This window comes from Phocoena sinus, chromosome 10, assembly GCF_008692025.1.
Source record: "Phocoena sinus isolate mPhoSin1 chromosome 10, mPhoSin1.pri, whole genome shotgun sequence".
Classification (NCBI taxonomy): domain Eukaryota; kingdom Metazoa; phylum Chordata; class Mammalia; order Artiodactyla; family Phocoenidae; genus Phocoena; species Phocoena sinus.
In genome coordinates, this window is record NC_045772.1 from 80718940 (window position 1) to 80745616 (window position 26677).

At 39.0% G+C, this 26677-nt stretch overlaps 1 protein-coding gene across 4 annotated transcripts in view; it reads right to left on the reverse strand.

Moving 5' to 3' along the window:
• STK38L (serine/threonine kinase 38 like) overlaps positions 1-26677 on the reverse strand; it is an 80464-nt gene that overhangs the window by 8687 nt on the left and 45100 nt on the right. For all 4 annotated transcript variants that reach the window (XM_032644939.1, XM_032644940.1, XM_032644937.1 and 1 more), the window contains 5 exons: positions 16091-16235; positions 12362-12413; positions 7023-7145; positions 6677-6760; positions 434-557 (listed from right to left, as the gene is read on the reverse strand). In XM_032644939.1, coding sequence (XP_032500830.1) covers positions 434-557; positions 6677-6760; positions 7023-7145; positions 12362-12413; positions 16091-16224 — 517 coding nt within the window. In that variant the 5' untranslated portion in view covers positions 16225-16235. The remainder of the gene's footprint in view (positions 1-433; positions 558-6676; positions 6761-7022; positions 7146-12361; positions 12414-16090; positions 16236-26677) is intronic.

Below are 26677 nucleotides of genomic sequence, written 5' to 3' on the forward strand. Positions count from 1 at the left end.
AGATGAGTGTGAAATGGAATCTCATTCTTGTTTTAATTTGCATTTCCCTGAATATGGGTGAAGTTGAACATTTTCCTATCTATTTGTGGACTAACCAGAGTTTTCTTGTGAACACTGCCTACCATTTGCCCACTGGGTTGTTTGTCTTCTTCTTTAGTGACTTGTTCTTAACTCCAGACTTGTAAAGATCTAAATAATTATATACAGTAAACACAGAATGCTAATATTTTAAATGTGCCAACTTTATCATTTCTTCAAAATAATCTGATTTGTGGTCCAAATTAGCATTATTGTGGGAGGAACTATTAGAAAATCATGACTGACGGTGTAAAACCTCAGAGCTAGGGATAAAAAAGTAAATCTAATAAAAAAATTGTAATTACATATAACAATGTGCTTGTGTCAGTCTGTCATTGCTATTGTTTGCTTTTACCTCCAGGGAGAAATTCCATGATTAGATAAAGGTTCCTCTTATCTTGAAAACTGTAAAACATCTTCACCACCCAGGCACCATCTGCTTCTACTAAAATATCTCTTTCTGCTCGGATATGGGCCACCTGGAAGAATGTATTTTGAAAAAATAATTGTAACACATTACATATTTTCCAAGCTTACTTCTTAACAATTATCATATTCTCAGTAAATTTGGAGAAGCTCAGGAAATAGTTTATTTTAGCTGATATCTTTAGGCCTGAAAACGTGGGATCACAAGGGGAAGCTGAGGCCTTTGAAGTAGAAAAATGATTAGTCTAAAATTTTTCTAACCAGAATCTCCACCTAGCCAAGGATCTTGGCTTTGTCATGTAAATTTAGGGTCTGACTTAAAAGTTAAAAGTAGTAAGCAATGCCCTATAGATGGGTATGACAAAGTCTGGGTCCTTAGCAAACTATTTTTAACTCTTACTAGTCCAAAAAAGGGACTGACTTGGTCTTTAACCATTAGGTTGTTTTTTTAAGAAGGAGAAACATTTATAATAATTTTATATCATTTTGTTATAATGGACTTTTATAATATTTATAAACATCTACAGCAAATTATTATATAACTTTTTGGGATTTTGCTACTTTTGTCAGACACATAATTACTAGAGCTACTATTATATGAACAATAGACTGAAAAATTTTATAAACTGAGTGATTTGTGGGGTTGGTATAATCAACTTTCAGATGCTTTTCCACTGATATAGTTATACATTCTTTCTTCAAAGATTAATTAACGATAGGAATTGATCTTATGCGTTTGCTATTTTCATTGTGCATCATTATGAACTCTGACCTAAAGCACACAAGAACACAGATTTTGTAAACCTTTTCATGACAACAAAACATGATCTGCTTAAATTATCTGGGATTATTGTATTATGATCTGATACAGTAAGTGCTCTGAGATCAAAATCAAAGCACAAGAATAAACGTTAAAAACGTGGGCTTCCCTGGTGGCGCAGTGGTTGAGAGTCCGCCTGCCAATGCACGGGACATGGGTTCGTGCCCCGGTCCGGGAAGATCCCACATGCCGCGGAGCGGCTGGGCCCGTGAGCCATGGCCGCTGAGCCTGCGCGTCCGGAGCCAGTGCTCCGCAACGGGAGAGGCCACAGCAGTGAGAGGCCCACGTAACGCAAAAAAAAAAAAAAAAAAAATCTAAAAACTTGTTTTCTGGCATCAAAAACCTTAAAATCTCTCTGGACCTGTTTCATAAAGTGAAAAATGATACCAAAATTCTTACCTATTGCCCTTTACAAAGCATTTTAAGACGGTAAAGGAAAAACAAACTTTTGGTGTTGCCTCTGTGGTTGTCAGGATAAACTTGGCTTGATTATTTTTAAGTATCTTAAAGCCAGATTACAGGATATGTTTTCAAAAATGAGCCTATGTTTCTAAAGTATAGGAAGTATCATGCACAGTAATCCAGTACCACAATAGTGGGGAGAAAAGTTGCTACTTAATTTTGCAGAGTGGTTAGCATTCAAGTAAATGTGATAAAAACTTAAAATAATGACATGTTAGAATTGAGTGGGGAAAAGGTTTTCTAAAATGAAATTCAATGGTGACAAAGGCAGATTAATTTATATAGGGGAAAAAACAACCCCAAAGTGCAAAACAGACTTGATGTTGGACTCCAGCGAGATTCTCCTGCAAAATATTCTAGACCAGGGCTGTCCAATAGAAACAAATGTAAGCCACGTACATCATTTTAAGTTTTCTAGTAGCCACACAGAAAGAAATGGGTGAAATTATTTTTAACAATATAGTTTCTGTAACACCCATATATCTAAAATGTTGTAATTTCAGTATATAATCAATATAAAAATTGAGATATTTTACACTCTTTTTTTTTTTTTTGCACCAAATCTTCAAAATTTGCTGAGCATTTTCCATTCACAGCACATCTCAATTCAGACTAGCTACACTGAAGTGCCCAGTAGCCACGCGTGGCCAGTAACTAAAGACAGCTGGGACTAACCGCTGCCTTTTGTTCTTCCTCTAAAACCCGGCCCAGGACTAATCCCATATGGCTTAGTTAGAAGATTCCTGTTTATGTCCTCATCTCTGAGGACCAACATCTTGACACAGACACTTATTCCCATCATTGTCTGCAATTCTCTAACACAGCTCAGTATCTCGACCTTCCTTGTCTTCCGAACCGCTTCCCCCTGGAATCAGCCTGTGTTCAACAGAACCCCTGTCACCGCATCTCTGTTCCTGTCACCTTCTCATCCTAACTGAAATCAGGCTGTCCACGGAGAGTCCCGTCTTCCTGCAGAGTGAGTTGTCAGGAATGACCTGCTTTCTCTCTCGTGTTTCTTGGTTTCCTGCTCATCCTAGCTGCTTCTGAACCACTGTGACACTTTCCTCATGCCCAGCTCCTCTGCGGGCATGCTGTCAGGTGCCGTGGCTCTCATCCTTCCTCCTGGTCAACCCCCTCAGTCATTCATGACTTCAGCTCATGGCTCACCAGCTTCCTTTCCATCCTTTCTAGTCATGGGTGAATTTCAAGATCCATAAGGACGAACCACCAAATACCCCATCTGTACAGCTCCTGCATTCTCCCTCACCTCCAGTCATCTTTTCCTCCACTGCGCCTCAGCCACCCGTGGTAATCTTCTTGTCCTTTTCATAACCAATAACTGCCCTCCCTCTAAAATCTCCACTTTAAGGAACTCTGTTTCTGATCCCCACCTTTTATCCTCCCAGGTGTCTTATTCTTGTACTTCAATCTCCATTCCATGGACCCTACACCACTTTTTCTCTGTTACTCTCCTCAGAACCTCATTTCTTTCTCCACCCGGCCTTGGGTCCATCACTCTTTTGCAAACAGCTTCAACTCCTTTGTCCTCCTCTCCCTCTGTTGTATTTGCCTGGCAAAATACCAACCCTAGTTAGGCCCAAATTTTTGCCTATTCTGTACCTGCCCCAGAGCAACTAAGTATTACCAGAGAAAAATCACCCAACGATACCAAGTGGTTTCACTTTACGTTCATGACTGAAAATCTCAAGGGACATTCAACTGCAAGTCTGCTTTCCCACACTTCGAGTCAGTAGTTGTGACTGTTTCACAACTTCTCTCCGCTTACACCTCCAGCAAGCTACCTACCCCTCCTTTCCTCCTGCTGATGACCTCCCTTATTTGCACTCAGGAGGAACCTGGCACTTTACACGCCAGATCAACCACACTGCGTTTGTTCCTACTTTCTCTGCTTTTCCTCCCTGTCGTAATGTCCCAGCTCCTAGCAAAGATCCACTTCTCTGTCATCCTGTGTACTCCCGTAATTATCTGCCTTCTCTCTCCTGCATCTTCAATTTTTCTCTCTCTAATGGATTCTTCCAATCAGCAGTGCCTTAACAACAACAAAAAAAACCCCAACATTCTTTACCAAACTGTTCTTTGTTCTGCTTTACGTGAAAGACTTATCTACACTCCCGTTCTCCACTTCTTGCTTCCCATTTTCTTTCCCACTATTCCACTTAGGCACTCCGATCCACTGGAGCTGTCCTTCCCAAGTTATTCAGAATCTCCAACAGTGACACCCAGTGGCCCGTCTTCCTCTGGCCCCCTCTCTTAGCAGCCTTCAACATGTTTGACCATTCACCTTCTCCTTTGAACGCCTTCTTCTGCTGGCTCCCATAACACCATGTTCTCCTAGGGTCTCCCTTAACTGAGCAGATGTCCCCTCTTAGTCTCCTTTCCTGGATTCTCCTCTGCCTAGTGTTCCCTAAGGGCTTGGATCCAGGCCCTCTTGTCTTCGCTATATTTGTTCCCTAGGCAATTTCATCTGTCCCATTACTTTAAATACTATCAATCTATTGATTACTTCTGAATTATATTTCTTTTTAAAAAATTTATTCATCTATTTATTTATTTTTGGCTGCATTGGGTCTTCGTTGCTGTGTGCAGGCTTTCTCTAGTTGCGATGAGCGGGGGCTACTCTTCATTGCAGTGCGCGGGCTTCTCACTGAGGCGGCTTCTCTTGTTGCAGAGCACGGACTCTAGGCTCACGGGCTTCAGTAGTTGTGGCTCGTGGGCTCTAGAGCGCAGGCTCAGTAGTTGTGGCGCTCGGGCTTAGTTGCTCTGTGGCATGTGGCATCTTCCTGGACCAGGGCTCGAACCCATGTCCCCTGCATTGGCAGGCGGATTCTTAACCACTGTGCCACTGGGGAAGTCCCTAAATTATATTTCCAGTCAAACTTCTCCCCATATTCTAGCCAACTGTCAACATAATTATCTCTACTTGGATATCCAACAGGGAGCTCAAACTTAATATGCCACAAAGAGAACACTTGATTCCCAGTGTCACCAAACCTGTTCCTTCCTCAGTCTTTCCTACATTAGAAACTGACACCATCAGGCATCCCATTCCCAAGTAAAACTCTAGGTATTATCCTTGATTCCTCCCTCCCTTTTCACTACCCTTACTTCTCCTCTCACCCCCCCAACATAGAGTATGTCACAGAAAATCCTGCTGGCTCTTCCATGGAAACATATACTTAATCTATTTGACTTTTTTCCTCTTTGCTGTTGTATAAGCCACAGTCACATCCTGGCTGGAATCGCTACACAGTCTCTCAAGGGTTCTCCCTGCTTCAACTCTTGTTTGTCCTTCCAGCAAGCAAGGGGACTGATTCATCTTCGTAAAACATCCATCAGACATGACGCTTCTCTGTTTAAGCAGAACATGTCTTCCCACTGCATTTGGAGTAAGACCCACATGGCCTCCAAAGCTCTGTGTGATCTGGTCCCTGCCTCCCTCTCCCCCTTCATCTCCAACCACTCTTCCCCTCACTGAAGTCAGCCACAGTGGCTTCTTGCCGTCTCTGAGCAGGCCAAGATTATTCTTGCCACAAGTCCTCTGCATTTGCACCCTGGATCTTTGTTCTACCAGATCCTTAGATCTCATACTTTCTAATTATTCAGTCTCTCATCAATATTCCCTTCTCAGAGAACCTTCCCTCATCTCATTCTTCCTCCTAAAGCCAGGTCATCTGCATCACTTTATCCTTTTGTAAAATCCGTCTTCATACTACTTCATACTACTCATCAGAAATGACTATTTCCAATAGCCGTCCCCACGGCTGTCAGCGGACAAGAATCAGGTCTCTCCTGTTAATCACTGTGCCCAGAACGGAGAACAGTATTTGACACATCATAGGCACGTAATAAATTCTTGAATAAATGGAACAGAAATAAAGTGAAACAGTGCAGTGAAAATTAAAGTGGGCCATATTTAAATAAAAATCAATATCATACTGCTCTAATAACAAAGTAAGCTGTAGGTGGGACTAAAGACTGAAATCAAGCATTAGGTACAGAGAGGTGCCATCTCTTTCTGTACCCTTGTTGAGTCCTTCACTAGCACATATATTCACTTAGAGTTCTACCCAGACTGGAGATACAGGTGAATGCATGAAATAATACTATTGATGTTTTCAGATTTATGGCCGCCCCATAAACTGCATCAAGTCACAGGAAACATGGAGAGAGCCCAGGAGTACAAAATTGGAGTGGTTACAGATTTTGGAAATATGTAAAATCAGCAAATTCTCAAGAGACTGGTTTGCTTATTTGATAGGTGACAGGGACTGAGAGAGCTGAGAACTGTCCTTTATTTTCACTGAAATCAGAGAAGAAGGTATTCTGTTACAGACTGAATGTTTTGTCCCTCCTGAAAATTCCTACGGTGATGTGCTAACTCCCAGTGTGACTGGGTTTGGAGACGGGCCTCTAAGAAGGTACTGAAGGTTAGTGAGGTCGTAAGGGGCAGGGCTAGTGTTCTTGTATGAAGAGACCCCAGAGAGTCACTCTCCTCTCTGTGCACACACCAAGGAGAGGCTATGTAGGGACCTGGTGAGAAGGCGGCCGTCTGCAAGCCAGGAAGAGCGCTCTCACCAGCAACCAAACCCTGCTTGCTCTTGGACTTCCAGCCTCCAGAACTGTGAGAAAAGAAACTTCTGCTGTTTAAGCCATCCAGTCTGTGGTATTTTGTTAGACATGTAAATCAGATTATGAATTTGGAAGAAATCTGAACTATAAGAATTGAGAAACAACGAAGCAGGCTACCAAAAGTCTACAGATTATATAGTAAGATGTGTAGGTTTCTTTCTAAAAGTCCCAGTTTTAGCACTTGCTCTAACACCTAGTCAGTGGACACCCCTTTGGCTACGTGTGTTAAAGAGCTCATACCTGCTCTTTTTCAAGCATATCAGCTTTTCTCAATATCTTCATTGCATAGATATGGCCTGTATCTTTCTTCTGGACCAGCCGAACCTAGAATGTAAAAATTCATATCACAAATGGCATCAAACAATCACTACTATTTGTTTCGGAGTGAAAGGTAGGCTCCTTTAAAGAAAGCAGTGTTGTAGTTTGCTGTTGCTGGTATTTCAGAAATTCTATTAAAATTAAGCTATTTTAATACACATTTTAATATACTACACTACTTTAATACATATTAAGCTATTTTAATACATATTCTGAACTATCTTAAGATGCACATGTTCAACAGCAGCGACTTAAAAAAGAAGCACACCTCTCCGAATGCTCCTCTTCCTATAACTTTCAGAGACTCAAAGTCATCCAAGCCAAGTCTGGTCCGCTTGAGCCGTAAGAACTCCGTTTCCTTGCGAGCATGTTGTGATCGACGTAACTTTTTCTATTAAAAAAGGACAGTTAAAAAGGATGATTTTAAAATCGGACTATTTCAAAGGAAGCCTATAGTATTAAAAGATGAGATACATTATAATGAGGGTAATGTATCTAAATATTATATACTGGTGCTATAACTTATTTGCCAAAGTTGAATATTTATTAAGCGTGGAAAAAAATAAAATAATCTGAAAAAAACATTTTAAAATTGTTAACAATTGATAAATCTTTATTCTTGAGGCAGACTCCATTAAATATTTCATCTTAACTAGTTCACATATTCTTTCATTTTTATGCTAAATTAATTCAAAAACAAAAATTAAACTTTAGGAAATGCTAATAGTATTCTGATATTGATTTTTTTCTGTCAGGAAATCTACTTTGCTTCAATTCCCTAATTTCCAAGGTTGCTCTGTCACAACTACTGAGACTTCTGACACTGAAATAACACAACAGCAGTATTTCCATACAGATTTATTTATGGTAGAATTTATTCTTGGGCAGATTTTTTAATAAAGTGCTTGAGACTTGTCACACAACTTCTTGAAAATATGAAATTGCAACAAAAAAATAATTACACAAAGTATCCTTTAAAATATCCAAGTCAAGAATTTCATAATTCATTCTCCAAAGATTACAAAAAATACTATTAATAAGAAACATTATGAAATACCTGAAGGTTACACTTGGAATGGGCATTTATTTAACTGTTCTAAACCTCATTTTTCCCCTCACCAAACAAAATTTTCTTTTTTTGACATAGAATTATGTCAAATTACCTCTCCTAGTAGAGGTCACATAGATGGGTAATGAACAAAATCAGGGAAAAAATTAAACCCCGGTTCATCTTCAACTGAACCCTAGCAAGCTTTCAGTGGTTCAGGTCTGAGGAGAAAATAAGTCAAAATGACTGAAACTGTTCAGAAACATTGCTCCTAAATGCAGTACAAGATATAACCACTGAGTAGTCCCTTCCTACCCCTGTGTACATCTGTTTCCAAAAGGGTAAGGTGAACTATTAATTAGAAATATGCAAGCATGGGCTTCCCTGGTGGCGCAGTGGTTAAGAATCCGCCTTACAATGCAGGGAACACGGGTTTGAGCCCTGGTCCAGGAAGATCCCACATGCCGCGGAGCAGCTAAGCCCGTGCGCCACAACTACTGAGCCTAAGCTCTAGAGCCCGCTGAGGCACAACTACTGAGCCCACGTGCCACAACTACTGAAGCCCGCACGCCTAGAGCCCATGATCCGCAATAAGAGAAGCCACTGCAATGAGAAGCCTGCGCACCGCAACAAAGAGTAGCTCTCGCTCGCCGCAACTAGAGAAAGCCCGCGCACAGCAACGAAGACCCAACGCAGCCAAAAATAAATCAATTTATTTTTTTAAAAAAAGAAAGAAATATGCAAGTATGTATCATTAATGCAACGGAATTCTGATACCTCTAACAAAGTTAATCTAAGAGGATAAAATTAGGATATATGTCTTCAATCTAAATATCTAAACAGCTAAGTAAAGTCACATCAATGGTGAAAACAGTGAAGACCACCTTTGTTTAAAAATGCCTTTTGAATAATAATGTTGAAAAATGAATTATTATTAAAACAAAAGGAGAGCTCAAAAGTAGCTTTTCAACTATATATCTAATAAAAAAAGGCCACATGGTGGCACTATACCACCATCTTTCAAAACAGCACAAGCCCTTTTTAAAATTACATAAATGAACAAATATAAGAATTTTGAAAGGCATTCTGAATTTATGACTTTATGGATTATAAAACAGTGTGCAGTTGGATGTAGTTCAGAAACTTGTCTAATCTGAATGGAAAAGATAACCTCATCACACAGTTTCATAAATTATGCTCAAAATTGACAGACGAGAGACAGCCGAAGAAAATAATGCTTATTAGTATTTGATAGGTTGTGTAGTGCAGTAAGTAAATGATGTTTATGTAGTTTTGGGGACAGCTATTAAATGGCAAAAAGGGAGATCACAGTGTATGGTATATATAATCCTACAAAAAAGGGAAATCACCTACAACATTGTTATAGTACTTTAAAAAAAAAAATCTATCCATGATATTAGAGTCAGTGTTGTAGTCCAGAGAGAGCTGAAACAAGTTCACATTAAACTAAAAAAAAAAAAAAAAAAAAAATCGATGAAAAATCATTGATACATATGCTCACAACCTGTGTAGATTAAGTCACCTTGAAAAACAAATAACATTTTTGAGGTAATCACATTCTTTCCTCTCCAAAGACAACAACAAAAATCTGTGGACAAACTTAACATCTCATGGCTCTCTTGCAGCTTAAACTTGCCCAGTTTGGTTTTCCATTAGAGTAAATAATATTCCATGTTCGATGGGATTTTAAGTGAGATGAAACTAGAAGTACGCCATTTTCTTTTTTTTCTCCATTCCTTTTCAAATTGGCGTTCTTCAAACTCTCAATCTGTAGGGTGCTCAGTGTTTGTAGAAGACAGTGTACACAGAAGTTTTAAGATAAGAAAGGGGTCAGCTAAGAACTTCATCTCAGTATAAATGCTTTTTAAGGCCACGTTATATATGGCTGAGTTTTCACAAATTATTTCACAAATAACTTTCTATTACAGAATGGATTAAGGATGAGTTTATTTTTATAAAACAATTTTACTTTGAAAAGACCCACCCCACATAAAGATAGTTCCAAAATACTGTACATTAGATTGAGAGACCATGTCTATTTTATAGAATGTGACAGCCTGGGACCCAGTATGGGGCCTAACAAGAAGCATTTGTGGAATTCAAATACCTTTACCAAAAATTTTAGATGTTTTATAAATGGTTATAATGGGCCAATGAGCATTTTTAGGGGTAAAATCACCTCACATTTTCTACAAGTTATTTAAGGAGAAACAAAGAAAACAGCTCCAGATGTACTTAGTACTTCCTGGTGTGAACCAGAGATTACAAGCCGGAAGCTACAAGCTGTACTCAACTCACAGATGCATTTGATTTGGGCCCCCAAGTTGTTTTTTGTTTGTTTGTTTGTTTTTTGTGGTACGCGGGCCTCTCACTGTTGTGGCCTCTCCAGTTGCGGAGCACAGGCTCCGGACGCACAGGCTCAGCGGCCATGGCTCACGGGCCCAGCCGTTACGCGGCATGCGGGATCCTCCTGGCCCGGGGCACGAACCCGCGTCCCCTACATCGGCAGGCGGACTCCCAACCACTGCGCCACCAGGGAAGCCCACCCCAAGTTGTCTTCAAATCACTCTAATGACTTGCCAATATTTTAAAAAGCGAGTGTTTTCACAAAAGTCCAGATTTCCAGCTTCTCTTGAAAAATAGGAACTTGGCCTCACTGGGCCAACGGTGCGGCCCCCTTGGGTGGGCAGCAAGCAGCTCTGGGACCGGTCAGTCCCTATCAAGGCGCCAGTCACCAGGCGACAGGTATAATCGGGCTGGTGCTCTTGTTCTCTTTCAGTAAAGTGAAAAGTGGTACGTCTTTATCAAAAGATAAACTGTGAGGAGGGAATCTTTTACAACAAGGCAAAAAAAGAATCTATTTCTTCGTGGAAATGAAAAAAAAATAAGAGTTGAATATGCAAAGTATGTTAGATCAAAAGAATATAACCTAAGACGTCACTATGAAACAAGTGTGGCCAGCTTTTCTCATTTATGTTTACCTGCTTGGCCCTTGGACACCTGCTTTCATACAGTTGTTCATTATTAAAGTTCAACAGTCTTCATATATTCATTATTTTGTACATACCTCTTAACGATCATGTAAATTCTACCTATTTCTTTAAGATTCATATCAATTGTTACTTCTTCCATGAAACGTTTTCTGATCCCCTGAATCAGGGGAAAAAAAATCTCCATATTTTCAAAGTTTGCCACATTCTATCATGTGTATATATTTTTACACGCACATGTAATCTTTCCTTCCAATCTGTAAACTCTTTAGGAAGAGATCCATTGTCCATTTGTTCATTTATTCACCAAATATTTATTCTCGCCCTCTGACAGCCCTGGAGATGTAAGGAGTTTCTACTCTGGGAAGATGGTATTTTAAGGCTGCCACAGGGACAGGAACAGAGAGTTCTGTCCCAGTGGACATGATGCCTAAAGTGAGATGGAAAGAGTCTTGAAGAATAATGAGACTCAGGCAGGAGGAAAGAAGAGTTCCAAGCAGCAAAATAAAGCACAGGAAAAGGTTCACAGGCAAGAGCGTGGAAATGAAAGTAATTTGACATTGTTGGTCAGCCTGGCGGTAGGGTGACAAAAGATGAGGCTAGAGACAGGGAAGCAGAGGCCAAATCATAACGGGCCTTGTACACCCATGTTAAAGAGTTAGCCTTATCCCAAGAGTACTTGGGAGCCAGTGAAGGGTATTAAGCAAAAGAGTGACATGGTCAAATCTGGTTTTTGACAGATAACCCTAGTTGACGTGTGTAGAAAAACTGGGAGTGGGAATGTGGCTGAGAATGGAGGAAGAGAGACCAGTTGGGGGCAGCGATTCTTCAGGGGAAATACATGGTAGTTTAAACCACTGGGTTCATGGCACCAGACTAGTGAACTGGGTGGTTTTAAGAAATATTTAGGAAAAATGTAAGGAAATTTGGCAACTGATCAATTATTCTTGAAGCCCTCTTTTCTTATTCCTCGCACTAGATACTATTCACTGAATATATATATGTTCTTGGAATTAAAAAAAAAAGCTGCCCCCTTTCAAAGATTTCCATCACAGCAACAAAGTAAGAACCCCATGTTCAAATAGGAAACCCACATTATCTAAGTTATAAAATCATCTGATACCATTAAAAGAAAAAGTCACTGGGGTTGCTTTCATACAGTAGTTTTCCCCCTTTTATTGAGATATAATTGATATGTAACATTGTGTAAGTTTAAGGTATACAATGTGATGATTTTGTTTTTTTCTTTTTTGGCCATGCCGCTCGGCTTGGGCTTGCGGGATCTTAGTTCCCCTGACCAGGGATTGAACCCGGACCCCCTGCAGTGGAAGTGTGGTGTCCTAACCACTGGACCACCAGGGAAGTCCCTACAATGTGATGATTTCACAATGTACATTGTGAAATGATGACCACAATAAAGTTAGTTAACACATCCATTACCTCACATAACTATTTTTTTTTTGTAGTGAGAGCATTTAAGATTTAGCAACTTTCAATTATATAAGAGAGTACTGTTAACTAGAGTCATAGTAATTATAGCTTACATACCTCTTCATCTGCTAATCCTTCTTCTTCCATAGCCACTTCTAATTTCTTCTGCCTTTTCAAAAATAATTATTTAAATTTTAATATGTACCTAAGTATTCCCATTTAAGAAATGTACATTTATTTTTTCAAGTTTACACTCAGTTTGCCATGCTAAAAAAATCTTTCAAGTTGAATCAAAATAATCACTAAGAATAGTGACTAATATTTATAAACATATATGCACATATAAATATTTCTTTCTCAAAATATAAATACAGTCCAGAATTAGCTGCCTCAATACTAGCCAAATGAATAATTTACTTCTAAAGCTGCCTAAATGAATCGTTAGCAAAGGTGACTCATGTTCTGATACAGAAAACTCTGTTATCTAGTGTTCAAATCTCCAAAATCATTAACATTTATCAGAGTTTATACTAGATGTATAAAAAGGTAACTACAGTGACTAAAAGTAAAATTTTTTAAGGTGGACATCCCTGTGCTCAAACCTTGGTTTTAACGCTTATTAGCTAAAGGAGCTTGTCTAAGTGCTTCACTTAAACACTAAACTTGATTTTCCTAATTAATCACAGAAAGATGTTCAGTGCAATTAAGTATATTTTATTCTAATTCTTGGAAAATTGGAAAGTCATATACGTACATTAAAAAATAACCCATTAACTACCAGAACATTTGCTTTTCTAGGTATAGCCAAGTTCAGTTCTTCAATATTTGAAAATGCACCCTTAAAGTTACTTAAGCTACGGGTGAGGGGGGTGATGGATGAAATAACTAGTAACCAGAGAGATAGCTGTGGTACACATTTTGCAACTCATTTCCAAGTGACCATTAGTATTTTATTTCCATGGTATTGCTCTTTTTCCTAAAGATAAACCTGGGAGAGCTCGTCCTAATTAGTTTTGGAGCGTCTCAGATAAAGACTAACTTTCAAGGATTTATCCAAATGGGTATAAGGGCTGAGGATTGAAACCATCATACAAATCTTTTGGCATTTGTTGTTTATGACAATATGTCCAAAGATAAGCTCTTTTCTAAACCACTGTTAAGATCCTTTTTATTTCTTATGGAAAATTCACAACAAAAATACCTAAAGCCTGTTCATAAATCAGCACCTAAAAGTATATCCTCCACTGACTTTCTCAATTCTAGTAATAAGCACCTACCCTGATGCTAATCACACTGATTTTTATCTTTTTTTACACATTATCCACCCAAGCCCAACCCTTCCAATGGACTAAGTTCCTAATGCTGGATTCTGTGCCTGCCATCAGGCACCTCCGGGCGCCACAGAGCTGCTTGTTGAATGATTTGAGTTTTCTTCTCTGCAGGAAGAATCCAAAGAGTAAGAGGACCATTAACCCAGGAGGACCATCAATACACGAACAACTTTATTCTTCTGGCAAATCCCTACTGTCCCCTTTCCTCAATCCTTGCCAAAGCTAATATTTCAGTAAATTATCCCTCCTTCTAGGGAGACATGCAATAACTTCTATCCATTTCCATACCTAAATGAGAAGACCCAAGGACTTCTCTTGTACCTTTCTAAAAAATAGCTTTCCTTCTAAAATGACCTTATGCTTTGTTCTGACTGGTACTTTATTTGACTTATGCATTTACCCAGTTAATTAAGCCTTAAAAATTCATCACATGTTTCTTAAAGTATTAGCTTCTAGAAAATAGCTGACTATTTAATTTGACTTCCATGGCACCACCATGCTTTTTTTTTTAATAACAGTAGATACTTTTATTCCTATTTTCCTTTGTTTGGGAACAGAGAGCAAAACTGAATTATTTTAAGGTTTCAGCAATAAAAGACAATGAACCTTTAAAATTCTGATGAATAACTTGAGTGACTGTCGAAAAATACAGGTCTTTCCTTCCTTGGTTCTCTTTTACTTTATTCAGTCTCCCTTGATGATCTGCTCACTTCCAGAGACTTCCATCACATTTACAATTAGTATAATTTCTTACATGTTTGGATTTATTTCTAACTTATGGTGTGGTTTCTACTTGTGCCTGCCTTTTGGTATTTCAGTTTTTCTTTTTCCCTTGGCTTCTTCTGAACTTATTTTTCCCCCATCCATTTTCTTTCCTTCTATTAGTTTGAAAGTTACAAACTCTATTTTTATTCTTTTAGTGGCTACCCTAGAAATTACATGTACACTTAATTTGTCAAAGCCTTAAATTAACCAATCTTTACCCCTTTCTGTGTTGTGTCCCTATCCTTAGAGACACACTGATCTCTAAGAACAATTTAATTCCACTTACTTCCCTCTTGACTGACAGTCTACTGCAGGAAAATACTTTTTTTTTAATACATGTGACATTATCATTATTGTTGATTTTTCTTACACAGTCAATTTTGGCTGAGATTTAGCCACATATTTACATTTAGATCTTCTGAATGCGATCACTTTCCTTCTGCCTAAGTCGAATCTTTTGGAATTTCTGCTGATGGCAATCTCTTAGTTCTCTTTCCTCTCTTCCTTTAGGAAATTGGATCAAAGATACGTTTGTTCTCCTCACTATTCTCCACGTTTCTTAGCTCTCTTTTATATTTCCTTACTCTAAGTTGACTTCCGAATAGTTACTTAAGTTTCATTTTCTAGTTCTAATTCTCTCCCCAGCCACGTCTAATCTGTAGTTGGACCTGCCCAAAATTATGTTCAAAACCAGATTCTTCCCCTCGAGTTCTGTTTCACTAGGTTGTACCACTTTCTGGTTGCCCAGGTGTGAAATTTCAGAGCCAGCGTTGACTACTTTCTCTCACGTACCATATTTGGGTAGTTGCCGTGTTTTTTCTGTCTTTCTCACTCAGTTCTTCCCTGTTGTTGTCATAATCCTAAAGCAAGCCTCCCTTCCACTGGCCTGGACTACAGCGCTAGCCTTTCCTGTTTCTGATCCCTCCTCCCACAATCCACTCTGTACATCACAACTAAAGTAATCTTCCAGAGAAACACCTGTGATCATTTAAGTCTTCTGTTCAAAAGTTTTCAAGGCTCTTTACTACCATGAAAATAGCTCCACTACAAAGCATCCAAGGCTCTCAGGAAACGGTAAAAATCCAGCTTGAGTTAAACTGGACAGTGCCTTGACCTGGCAGTAAAGGTGCTTTCTTCTGTCCCTGATATCCTTCCTCCTGCTCCTTAACCTCTTTCTTCTCCCTTTTATGTATATATAAATAGTACTCTTCCTTACGAGCTCTGTTTAAATGCCACCACCATTTATGAAGCCTTCCCAGTGGCCTTAGTCAAAAACAATCTCCCCCTTCTTTGCCCTTCTCAAAGGGCATACTTTTCACCCTTTCATGTAATATTCATGTGCATTATCTCCCTTACTATAAGTTTCCTGAAGGCAAAATAACGTCATTCATTGTTTTTATAATTCTCCCATTTCCACTGATATACACACAACACCAAATATTTCTGGATTAAAGGCAGTCATTAAGTAGCCCTCTAAAAGAAAGTATAAAAAAAAAAGAAAGTATAAAGATATACCATAATTTCATGGTTAGAAACGTTTTGTTTAAAACATCAATTGACATGTGATATAAGTGTATAGGTGCCCAGGACAGGACACTATTCTGTGAAAATAAAACAAGGAACCAGGTATACTGTCAGCATACAGGGACCCACAATATTTATATTATTCATGGACAACATGCTTACATCCCACTTGCAGTATAACAGCTTGTTTAACTACACAGAAAATTCTGACCAGCCTTTACTATACCTGGTTTCTCTCTCTTCATGCTGTAAAATGAGGTTGCTGTAAAAATTCTCCAGCGTGAGCTTGGCCACAGTCACTCTTTCCCGGGTATGGTTGCTCATAGGAAAGGTGGTTGTGGTCCCTGCCGTCATTGCCATAGTAACAGAAACTAGAACAACACAGAGACACAAATTACTCAACAGAAAGAACACTTTCTATCCCTTTTAACAAATTCTAGAAATGGTTTAATTTCTACTAGTCAACAACATTTTACCCTAACAGTTAAGACATTCAAATGAAACTCAAATCCCTGTAGGAACCAGGCAGGAAACAAAAATGTATGATTCAAGCCAGGTGACAACATGGAAGTTTTATGGCTTTTCCTGAACAATGTCTGTCTACTTAAAGCTAACTTTTAAAAACCACTGAGCCAGGCAAACAAAGTGCTGGTTTAAAGAAGATAATGTGGGGACTTCCCTGGCGGTCCAGTGGTTAAGAGTCCGCACTTCCACTGTAGGGGGCACGGGTTCGATCCCTGGTCGGGGAACTAAGATCCCACATGCCACGTGGTGTGGCCAAAAAAAGAAAAAAAGATAATGTGGACAATTAGACAAGATAAGGAATGTAAGACTGATCTCTGGTGGCTGCTATAGGTGGGCACTGACCCTAAGAGACTTGCCTACCATAGTCCACATCTAGACCCCAAAAAAACCCCCACAAAAAACAAACAAAAAACCTAGAATGGTTCCATACATTAAAGAGGTTTTTGCTTATCTGGACGGGAATCATAACAGACTATCCTAGAGGAGATCCAGATTGTCAGGGTGACCATCCAATGTTGCATTCTTAGCTGAAAAGTATTCTTCCAAATCTGCCACCTATTCCCCAACACCTACCTCTTCTTAACTACATAAAGACACAGAGCCCTGGATATCGACCTCAACTGGGCTGTACTCCAGGGATAGTGGAATGAACCAAAGACCTTTCTTTTTTTTTTTTTTTTTTAATATCTTTATTGGGGTATAATTGCTTTACAATGGTGTGTTAGTTTCTGCTTTACAACAAAGTGAATCAGCTATACATATACATATGTTCCCATATGTCTTCCCTCTTGCGTCTCCCTCCCTCCCACTCTCCCCATCCCACCCTTCCAGGCTGTCACAAAGCACCGAGCTAATATCCCTGTGCCTTGCGGCTGCTTCCCCCCAGCTATCTACCTTACTACGTTTGTTAGTGTGTATATGCAAAGACCTTTCTTGTTCTTCATGTGAAACAAGTCAAATACAGGTTGAAAGTAAACAGTTTAACTATGGCAAACTCCCAGTTCCACTGTTGTCTTAGTGGGTTTACACCTCCATTTACTGCTTCAGCCTCATTATGTCGATTATTTTAACATCATAAACTTGTTCCTCTGCTGACTACTATAAATCTTTTTTTTTTTTTTTTTGCAGTACGCGGGCCTCTCACTGTTGCAGCCTCTCCCGCTGCGGAGCTCAGGCTCCGGACGCACAGGCTCAGCGGCCACGGCTCATGGGCCCAGCCGCTCCGCGGCACGTGTGATCTTCCCGGACCAGGGCACGAACCCGTGTCCCCTGCACCGGCAGGCGGACTCCCAACCACTGCGCCACCAGGGAAGCCCCTATAAATCTTTTTATAACAAGAAGCTGATGACATTACTTGTTTAAATTGTTCATGGCACGTACAGCAAATTAGCTTAGCAAGATAAACATAGACAACGCACAAACGCGGAGTGCTGGTATCTAAAAGAAACTTGATGAGAGTTTATTCATTAATTTTCCCCTTTTCTTGCCTGAGGATTTAAGGCAGTGGCACTCCTAGGCATGACTGCATTTCTTCCTCACAGAAGCCTGGTAAAGAAAGGAAGTGAAGCTTGGACAAGTCACACAGCTGGTGAGCTGCAGAGTCCAACTCCACCCAAGTGCTAACTCCAACTTGCCTTTCTGGCCTTATCTGCTGCCCTTCCTCACCACTCACTCTTCTCCCAACATACTTGGCCCTTTCATGCCTCCAAGCCCTCACAGGACCTATTCCTGAACCAGTTACGTCCTACACTCTATTTGCAGGCATCCTGCTGATCCTTTACAGCCCAGTTCGTCTGAAGCCTTACTGCGGTGACTTCTCTAAGGTTCCCTGCCAGAAGAGACATCGATGGACCAGAAGGGGCCAAACGGCGTTCTTCCGAGCGTGCTCTCTACCATTTGTAACAAATACTCCCAGGACTGGCGCTGATCACGTCACCCGCCTATCCCCCTAAACTAGGAACACTTCTGGGCAAGAACTTTTTCTGAATCATTTTTGAGCATTCACCTTGATAGCACCGTATTGGACACACAGTAGGCATTAATGAGTGAAGGAGTCCACCTATCAAATGGCGGGGGGAGGGGGCGGTGTGGGAGGAGCATTGAAAAAATTAGCAAAAACTGCCTATAAAGGTTGGCAACTGTGGAAAACGAAACTTACTGAACCTTGGAGTCAGATATTTAGAGATCTAATCCAGGTCCTGCTGCTAACTGATCACATGGTCTTATTCAAAGCACCAGAACGCTCTGAACTCAAGTCACTTTCCGGCCCAGACAGGAATTACAGTACTTGCTCTGCCTCGTTCACAGGCCTACTCTAAGGCCATCTGAGATAATATAACGTAGAAATTATACAAATGTAAGACATTATTTTAGGCATCTAGGTTAATTTTTTAATGTGCTTTAATGACAGTGAGCATTATTTTTTAAACAGTAATAAAAATAAGCTCAAGAATTATTCTGGCCAAGTGATTTTCAAGCACTAAGCTTGGAATGCTACCTAAGGCAATGCTGCCATACCGTCTTCGGAAATCTCACCTGGGTTCGTGTTTTATGTTTCAGGATCACATGCAGAAAAGTCAAAGAAAGGAAAAGAGGGAATGGGATTGTATATAGCAAACAACCCAAATCGTGTTTGCTAATTGGGATTTGGGGATTTGGTGAGGAGAGGGCAGCTGGGAGGATGGACTAGAGGTGGAGGAATTCAAATAAATTTAGGAAATCCAGATTATACAAAGTTTCTTACTGCAAGACTTCCTGGCATCATTAATATGTTAATATGTATCCTGAATCCTCAAAAGAGGGTTAGGTAAACATTTGCAGTAGTATTCTAGGGAGCCTCTTAGGCATATAAAATTTAAATTTATAGATAGTTATCTTTAAACACTGGTAAAAAAAGTGCCTGCTACTCTTTTTCAATATCTGGGGGAGGGGGACTTAGAGACTCCAACAAAGAGTAATTAATACCTAGAAATTTTAGAGTGCTTTCTGATTTGTCCAGAGTATCTGTAGCTGATAGAGAATTTTCAGATTGGTTTGCCAATCTGCAGGAGGAAAAAAGGTCAAGACCCAACTATAGTTATCTATAGTTTCCTTTCAAAAAGTGAATGATGAAAAGACTAACAAACAAAACCATGCCCCTTGAAAAAAAGCACAAAGAAATAACACATCAGTAATATTTGTAGAAGTTGGAAAGAAAGATGTATGATGAACTCAGGGTGTGGCCTTGGAAGGCAGCTGACACGCTGCTCTGCTCTGTCTGGCAAGAAGCAAGGTCTGGCCTTCAGCTGCCAGCGTCCCAGGACAAGGGAACTCTGGAGGCTCCTTTATCCTCGCCAAGTTCACAAGAGACTGATACACAAGACGTAACGGCAATTTGCTGATTCACACAATAAGAAACTGAGGAACACGAAACAGATACATGTATCTCTGGGCAAATGTGCTCCGTCCTTGTAGACAAGCTGAATGTACAGACTGAAGAAGACTGCTTGGTAAGCATGGCAACAAAACAGAGAACTGTTATGCAATTTAACTGTTTAATGGCATAAGGATAAGGTGGAATCTTAAAAAAAAAAAAAAAGATCGATTGCTATCCTGCCCAGGACACCTCTGCCCACTTCAAAGTGGCTAGAGGAGATGGCCAATATTAAGCCCTGCTACTGACTGGGCTTTCCCAGATGATGCAAAATTGGGGGGGCTAGCAGTGGGCAGAAATATTACTGAGAAAAACTTTGGGGGAAATTTTTGTGAAACATAAAGAAGTTAGGGAATTGAAAACAATTCCAAACTACAGAAATTGTTTGCATTAACAGTACAGAAATAAATATGAAATTGTTTTAGATAAAGATTTTTGAACCTGAGGTCTTTATACAAGAGGGGTAAAGAGAAGATCAGGTTTCTCCATTATAAAGACGTAATGAGTTTATAACTCCAAGATTCAGAAGTGGATATCGAGTAATGAAAAACAACTTCCAAACACTGTATAATTTAACCATCATCACTATGGTCTTTCCATTCTAGTTATACATACATGCAAGAGTGCAAGCCCTGTTTAAAAACCAAATCAGAGCAAAACCTATGTCTATTCATCTTTGTAACGAAGTATTACAGCACCTGGCCAAGTGCTGAGCACACAGTCGGCATTCTGTAAATGACGGTGAGCAACTGAACTCAAGTTTAATGGATTTTAAATTATATATGTCCCATATCTAATAATTTCCTTTGGATTAAAAACTAAAGAATTACTTACTGTTATGTTAAGCTTCAGAGAGACAAATCCTACTTGAGAGATACAACTACAGTAAAAGCCAAAAATCCCACCCTTAGTCTTGACTGAATAACATCTTTTAGAGATTAGCTTAAAAAAACAAGAAAAAATTATTACTCTCCAACCAGACACAAGTAGGCTTTATAAAATTCAAATTAAACATAACTAAGAACAGAAGTGACCAAGTTATTAAAAAGAATGGTCTGGATGACTGGCACTTATTATACTGCAGATTTATTCCTCTAATGGATTTCACACTGTTCTTTGTCTTTTACTAAAGCCCTTTCTTTAGCCAGAAAAAGAACAGGATACAATTTGCAAGTCTAGAATTCCTGGACTGATAAAAACAACACTAGGTGCCCCTGGATTTCCTGTTCATGTGTTTTCTCCAGACTCCCCTGTTCATTAATGGAGACTCTACCAATCGTTGAGTCCAGCATTCTTTCGTGTTTATCAAGCCTGGGGAAAGGAGATAACAAATCTGGCACTCAGGCCATCTATAAATACATGTAGTGTCTCCAGCATTTGCCATCACACTTCTAAAATAGGAAAACAGAGCTGCTTTACCTGACTGGTAAAACACTATTTAACCGATGATTTCAGCTTAGCTTCCTCATATTATATTTCAGAGTATCATTAATGCCTTGGTGTATAAAAATTTTCGTAGATTCATCATTAGTTGCCGCCATAGTGTCCTAGGCTGCAACAGGTCCTCAGGTTGGACACTGTGTCCGTTGGGTCCCTAATGATAACAGAGCATCCACAGCTTCTTTCCTCTATGAGGTATAATCCGAAGAGCAAGAAATTCACGGTCAGGTGAGAGTTCAAGTCCCAGCACTAACTTTTACTAGTTGTATTATTTCCAACCAACATTTACTGCAGATATACACTACCTTCCAGCACTGCACAAAGTACTCAGAATGATAAAATACAGTCCCTGCCCTTAGGGAGTTCACAATCCTATGCGGACACAAGGGAAACTCAAGGAAAAGTGTAGTCAGAGGTTTAAGAGAGGAGGAGATGCCTGACTTGAATCTTGGTGGTGGGTTGGGAAGGATAAGAGTTCACAAGTCAGACGACCAGGGCAGAAGAGGAAGAGGTGAAAGGGCATGAAATCAACTGACACACTTGAGTGCAGAGAAGGGCTTGAGTATACATTTGGTGAAACAGCCAAAGATGAAGGTGGAAAGTCAGTTAGGAATCATGATAAAATACCTTTTATGCCATGTTAAAAAATTATCCTGAGTATAAATGGGAGTCATTTAAGGCTTTTAATTAAGTGAAGAACTAATAGCCAATAAAGAACATTAATTGAGTGCGTACCCCAGTACAAGAACTTTTCTAAAAATGTTACATGTTTTAATACTTTTAATCCGCCTAACCACCCCTAAAATTCTATCTGATTGGCACTTCAGATAGATTATGCTAGCAAAGGGAAGATGGCAAGAAAGCTGGGAGTAGACTAGACTAGAGGAGTGTAAATCAGGTTAGGGGACTCAGTAATAAACACTCAGGGGTTACAAACTGGTGGCCTGCAGCCATGTTTTGTGTGACTTGCACTATGATTCAGACATTAGAAGATTTCACGTAAAAATCCAGGTTTCTGGTTCCTCTTCAAAAATCAAGTCTGTCAAATTTGAACCCATATTCCTGCCTGCAAATAGGCAGCAAGGACAGAAGAAGCAGGCCCCTTGCAAGCCCGCATCCCGCCAGAGTCCGCCAACTTTCTTCCCTCAGGCCCAGCCTCCTTCACTCCTTGCATTACCTGCCTGCTTCCGTTAGCATTTGAGATTCCAATCCTGGTTTAGTGCAGAATAATAAGGGCCCAGTTTCACATAGTAGCAGAAGAGATTAAAAGAAGGGCTGAGATACTCACCTGAAAACACTGAAACCTATAATTCAATTTCAGATTTGGATGACTGGGTAAATGTTGATATCATTAGTAAGAACAGGAAGTATAAGAAGAGCTAACGGTGGGGAAAGAAAATAAGTTCAAGGCTGACCCTGAGTTATTTCACCAGACACAGGATCCATGTCTCTAAAATGGATATAAGCCATGCCAGCCTTACAGAGTGGATGTGATGCTCCAATAATGGCAGAGCACAGTGATGAAGGCCCCAACGCTAGGTCTGAATCTTGGCTCAGACACTCACTGGCTGTGTGAGTTTAGGCAAATTACTTAAACTTTCTGTGCTTCAGTTTCCTGTTGACTAAAATAAAGATAATGATGGCCAACTTGTGTACATGCTTATTATGTTAATACAAGACTTACAAGAATTATGGAAGTTAATATTTATAAAGGACTTAGAACGGTGCCTAGCACAGAGCAATGTCATGTGTTTGATAAATCAATATGTAAATGAGAAAATATTTTAAACACATCTGGCTCATATTAAATGCACAAAAATGATGAATTTTTTTCCCTTCCTTACCCGATCCTCCTGCTCATTCTTCCTTCCTTGAGCTGCTATCCTAGTAAGTTAGTTTGTAAATTTATTCTCTAGTGGATATTCTCTATCTCTTCTAGTCTTCAAACCTACTTGATGTGAAAATTTAGAGTGCTTTTAGTGGAGAAAGAAATGTATCAAAAAGTACTTATCAGTTTTCTAAGTAGAAAGACTTGAAGTACAAAAAAACAAAACAAAAAACAAAAAAAGCTTTCGGTAGAAGTCTTACTAGAAGTTAGTGGTGATTTGGGGCTATGTCTAGGACAGGAGAAGGTGTTCCAGAGAAAAACTAATCACTCCTCTTACAAGGAGGAGTCTCTCCTCCTGAGACAACAGACATCCACTCTACTTATAATCTATTTACTGTGTTTAGTGCCAAGAGCTTTTGTTTTTCATTAGTCAATGTGACTCTCTCCATTTGGTGTGTGTCCTGTTCACTAGTCCAGAGGAGCGAATTCATACAGACGGTTGTCCTTGCTTTCTATGTGTCATAAGCCTGGTGGTGATGGCACAGTGGTGCTGAAATCAACATTATCATTTTTATTTTCAAACCCGTTTTACAAAGAGGCATTTTCCCCTGCTGAACCAAAATATAGTTCAAAGGTTGAGCTCCCAAAAGCTTATTTAGCTATAGTAATACTGTTAATAGCAGACTATTTAAGTATGTTGATCCGAATAATTATTAAAAATCCCTCTGCACATTGTTTTTTTTAACTTGAGAAGGGAAAGTGTTTATGAAGTAAATGTAAACAATTAAGCTAAATTAAACTGAATTAAATTTGCCAAACAAAGTAGTAGTAATTTTATCTAAAAACTGGCCTGTTTACAGATCTTAATGTTTAGGTAAGGTAGTACCCCATTTTTCTCAAAAATATTCAGAAAGAAGCCATCTATTCTTAAATGTATTTACAAAATTAAATTTTCTATCGTTATAGCTGTCTAGTAATGCATTAGATCTTGCCTGCAAAAGATGCTCAGTTCAATCTACCAAGTCATAGTGAACTTAAAAAAATAAACTGGGGCTTCCCTGGTGGCGCAGTGGTTGAGAATCATGGGTTCGAGCCCTGGTCCAGGAAGATCCACATGCCGCGGAGCAACTAAGCCCGTGCACCACAACTACTGAGCCTGTGCTCTAGAGCCCAGGAGCCACAGCTACTGAAGCCCGCGTGCCTAGAGCCCGTGCTCCGCAACAAGAGAAGCCACCGCAATGAGAAGCCCGCACACTGCAACGAAGAGTAGCCCCCGCTCGCCACAACCAGAGAAAGCCCGCACGCAGCAACGAAGACCCAACACAGCCAAAAATAAATAAATAAATAAATTTATTTTTTAAAACTTTAAAAACTAAATAAATAAAAACTAAACTACTTCAGCTGAAATGCCGAACAACTTAGATACTGATAATTTAGCACCAGAATGGTAAAACAAACATTTAGATAGTAGAGGCATCCCTAAAAGAATTTTAGATCAAGTTCTATTAATTGGTACCCTCATAAACACACACAGGAACATACTTGCCTTTATTAGACTAAAAGAGGAAAAATAAAAATCACAATTTGCAAGGCAAGAAGTGGGGGGCATGGGGGGAAGGGGGGAGGGGGAGAGTAAGGGAGGACCAGAGTGAGGACTTCAAAGCTATTTGTAATGGAGAATTATGCAGAAACAAAACAACAAAAATAACATGGGAAAAAACAAGGATTAATAGATTATAAAAATATATCCTTATTTATTAATATTTTATTTACATATAGAATTCATATATGTAGAAATTATTGAATTTACAAACATGAAGTTAGTAGCCTAGAGAAGTTCGTGGAGAGCGAGAGAGCGTGAGAGGGAGTGAGGGGTTACGAGTGATCTGGAGCCTTCTGGGCTCCCAGCCTTAAGCTGTGGCTCTGAATTGGGAGGTGGAGGAGTAAGATGAACAAAGACATTGAAGGCGCCAAGAGAACTACCCCTCCCTGCGCCTTGTCAGATGGTCACACTCTCATCTACTTCCAATACCCAACAACATGAGTTTTCTGTTTTTCGCCTCTGTTATAAAGAATATGGGTCACTGAAAGTAAGACAATGATTTTCTAAATAAAGTGTTCAATTTGAAGGTTAAAATTTATGCTTTAAAAGGTTAGTTTTAAAGATAGACATTTAGAAATGGAAAAATAATCCGGTTCACAAAAGTAGCAAGGAGGAGGAGACGGAGAACAACATTCATAAAATCCCTGGAATAACCTTGATCCAAAACAAAACAAAACAAAACAAACAAACAAAAAAAAACTGTTGGCCTTTTAATGAAGAAATCTCATCATAGATCGTGGAAGGAAGGGAAGAACTATTCAATTAATGTGCTGAGACAACTGGTTACCTATTTGGGAAAAAAAGCAAGTCAGATGTTCATTTCACTCCAAAGATCAAAATAAATTTCAAGTGGTTCAAAAGGGTGAATATAAAAACTAAAGGAAAAAACAGAAAGGAAGGAAAAAGAAAGGGAAGGGAAAGAAAAGGATGGAAAAGAATGGCAAATAAAAGTAAAAGGAAAAATTAAACTTCAAGAAAATAAGATGAATAACTGATCTTTTAAAGGAAAAGGACTGTCTTAAAAGGAAATCATCACAATGAAAATACTGCTAGGAATCATTACAGAAAAATTTGGAATATACATATATGTATGTCAAACAAGATTAAAGGATAGTATTTTAAGCGAAATTGCAAAGTAACATTATATATTAAACGCTTATGTTAAAAATACCTCATACCCATGTTAAAATAACAAATTATATTTCTTAAAACATATATAAAGTTCGTAACAGCTTTTATAACATTAAAGTTGTAAAGAGACAATAAAAACCTTACTAGTAAGTGGCTAATACTGATTGACAAATATATATAAGTAAAAGTAGCTAACAAACATATGAAAAATATTCAATTTTACCAATAAATCACAGACATGAAAACTTTAAAATAATCAATATATGCCCTACCTGAAAGTAGCCACAGTTTTGGGGAAAACCTTCTTGGTGGGGTCCAGTCTATCATCAGACATCTTTCTACACATCATCTGTGTTCATGTGTATGTTTTTCTAGCTTTATTGAGATATAATTTATATATAAGATTGTGTAACTTTGAGATGTACAATGTAATGATTTCATATATGTATATATTCAGAAGCAATTATCATAATAAGGTTAGTTAACACATCCATCACCTCATATAGTTACAATTTTTTTGTGTGTCTAGTGAGAACTTTTAAAATCCACTCTCCTAGCAACTTTCAAATATACAATACTTACAAATACTTTCAACTTTCAAGTAACAGTATAAAATTGTTAACTATAGCCACCACGTTGTACATTATATCCCCATAACTTATTCATCTTAAAACTGGAAGTTTGTAAGTGAAGTCAGACAGAGAAAGACAAATATCATATGAAATCGCTTATATGCGGAATCTTAAAAAAAAATGATACAAATGAACTTACAAAACAGAAACAGACTCACAGACTTAGAAAAGTACTTATGGTTACGGGGGGGGGGGGAAGTGGGGAGGGGGAGGGATAGTTTGGGAGTTTGGGATTGACATGT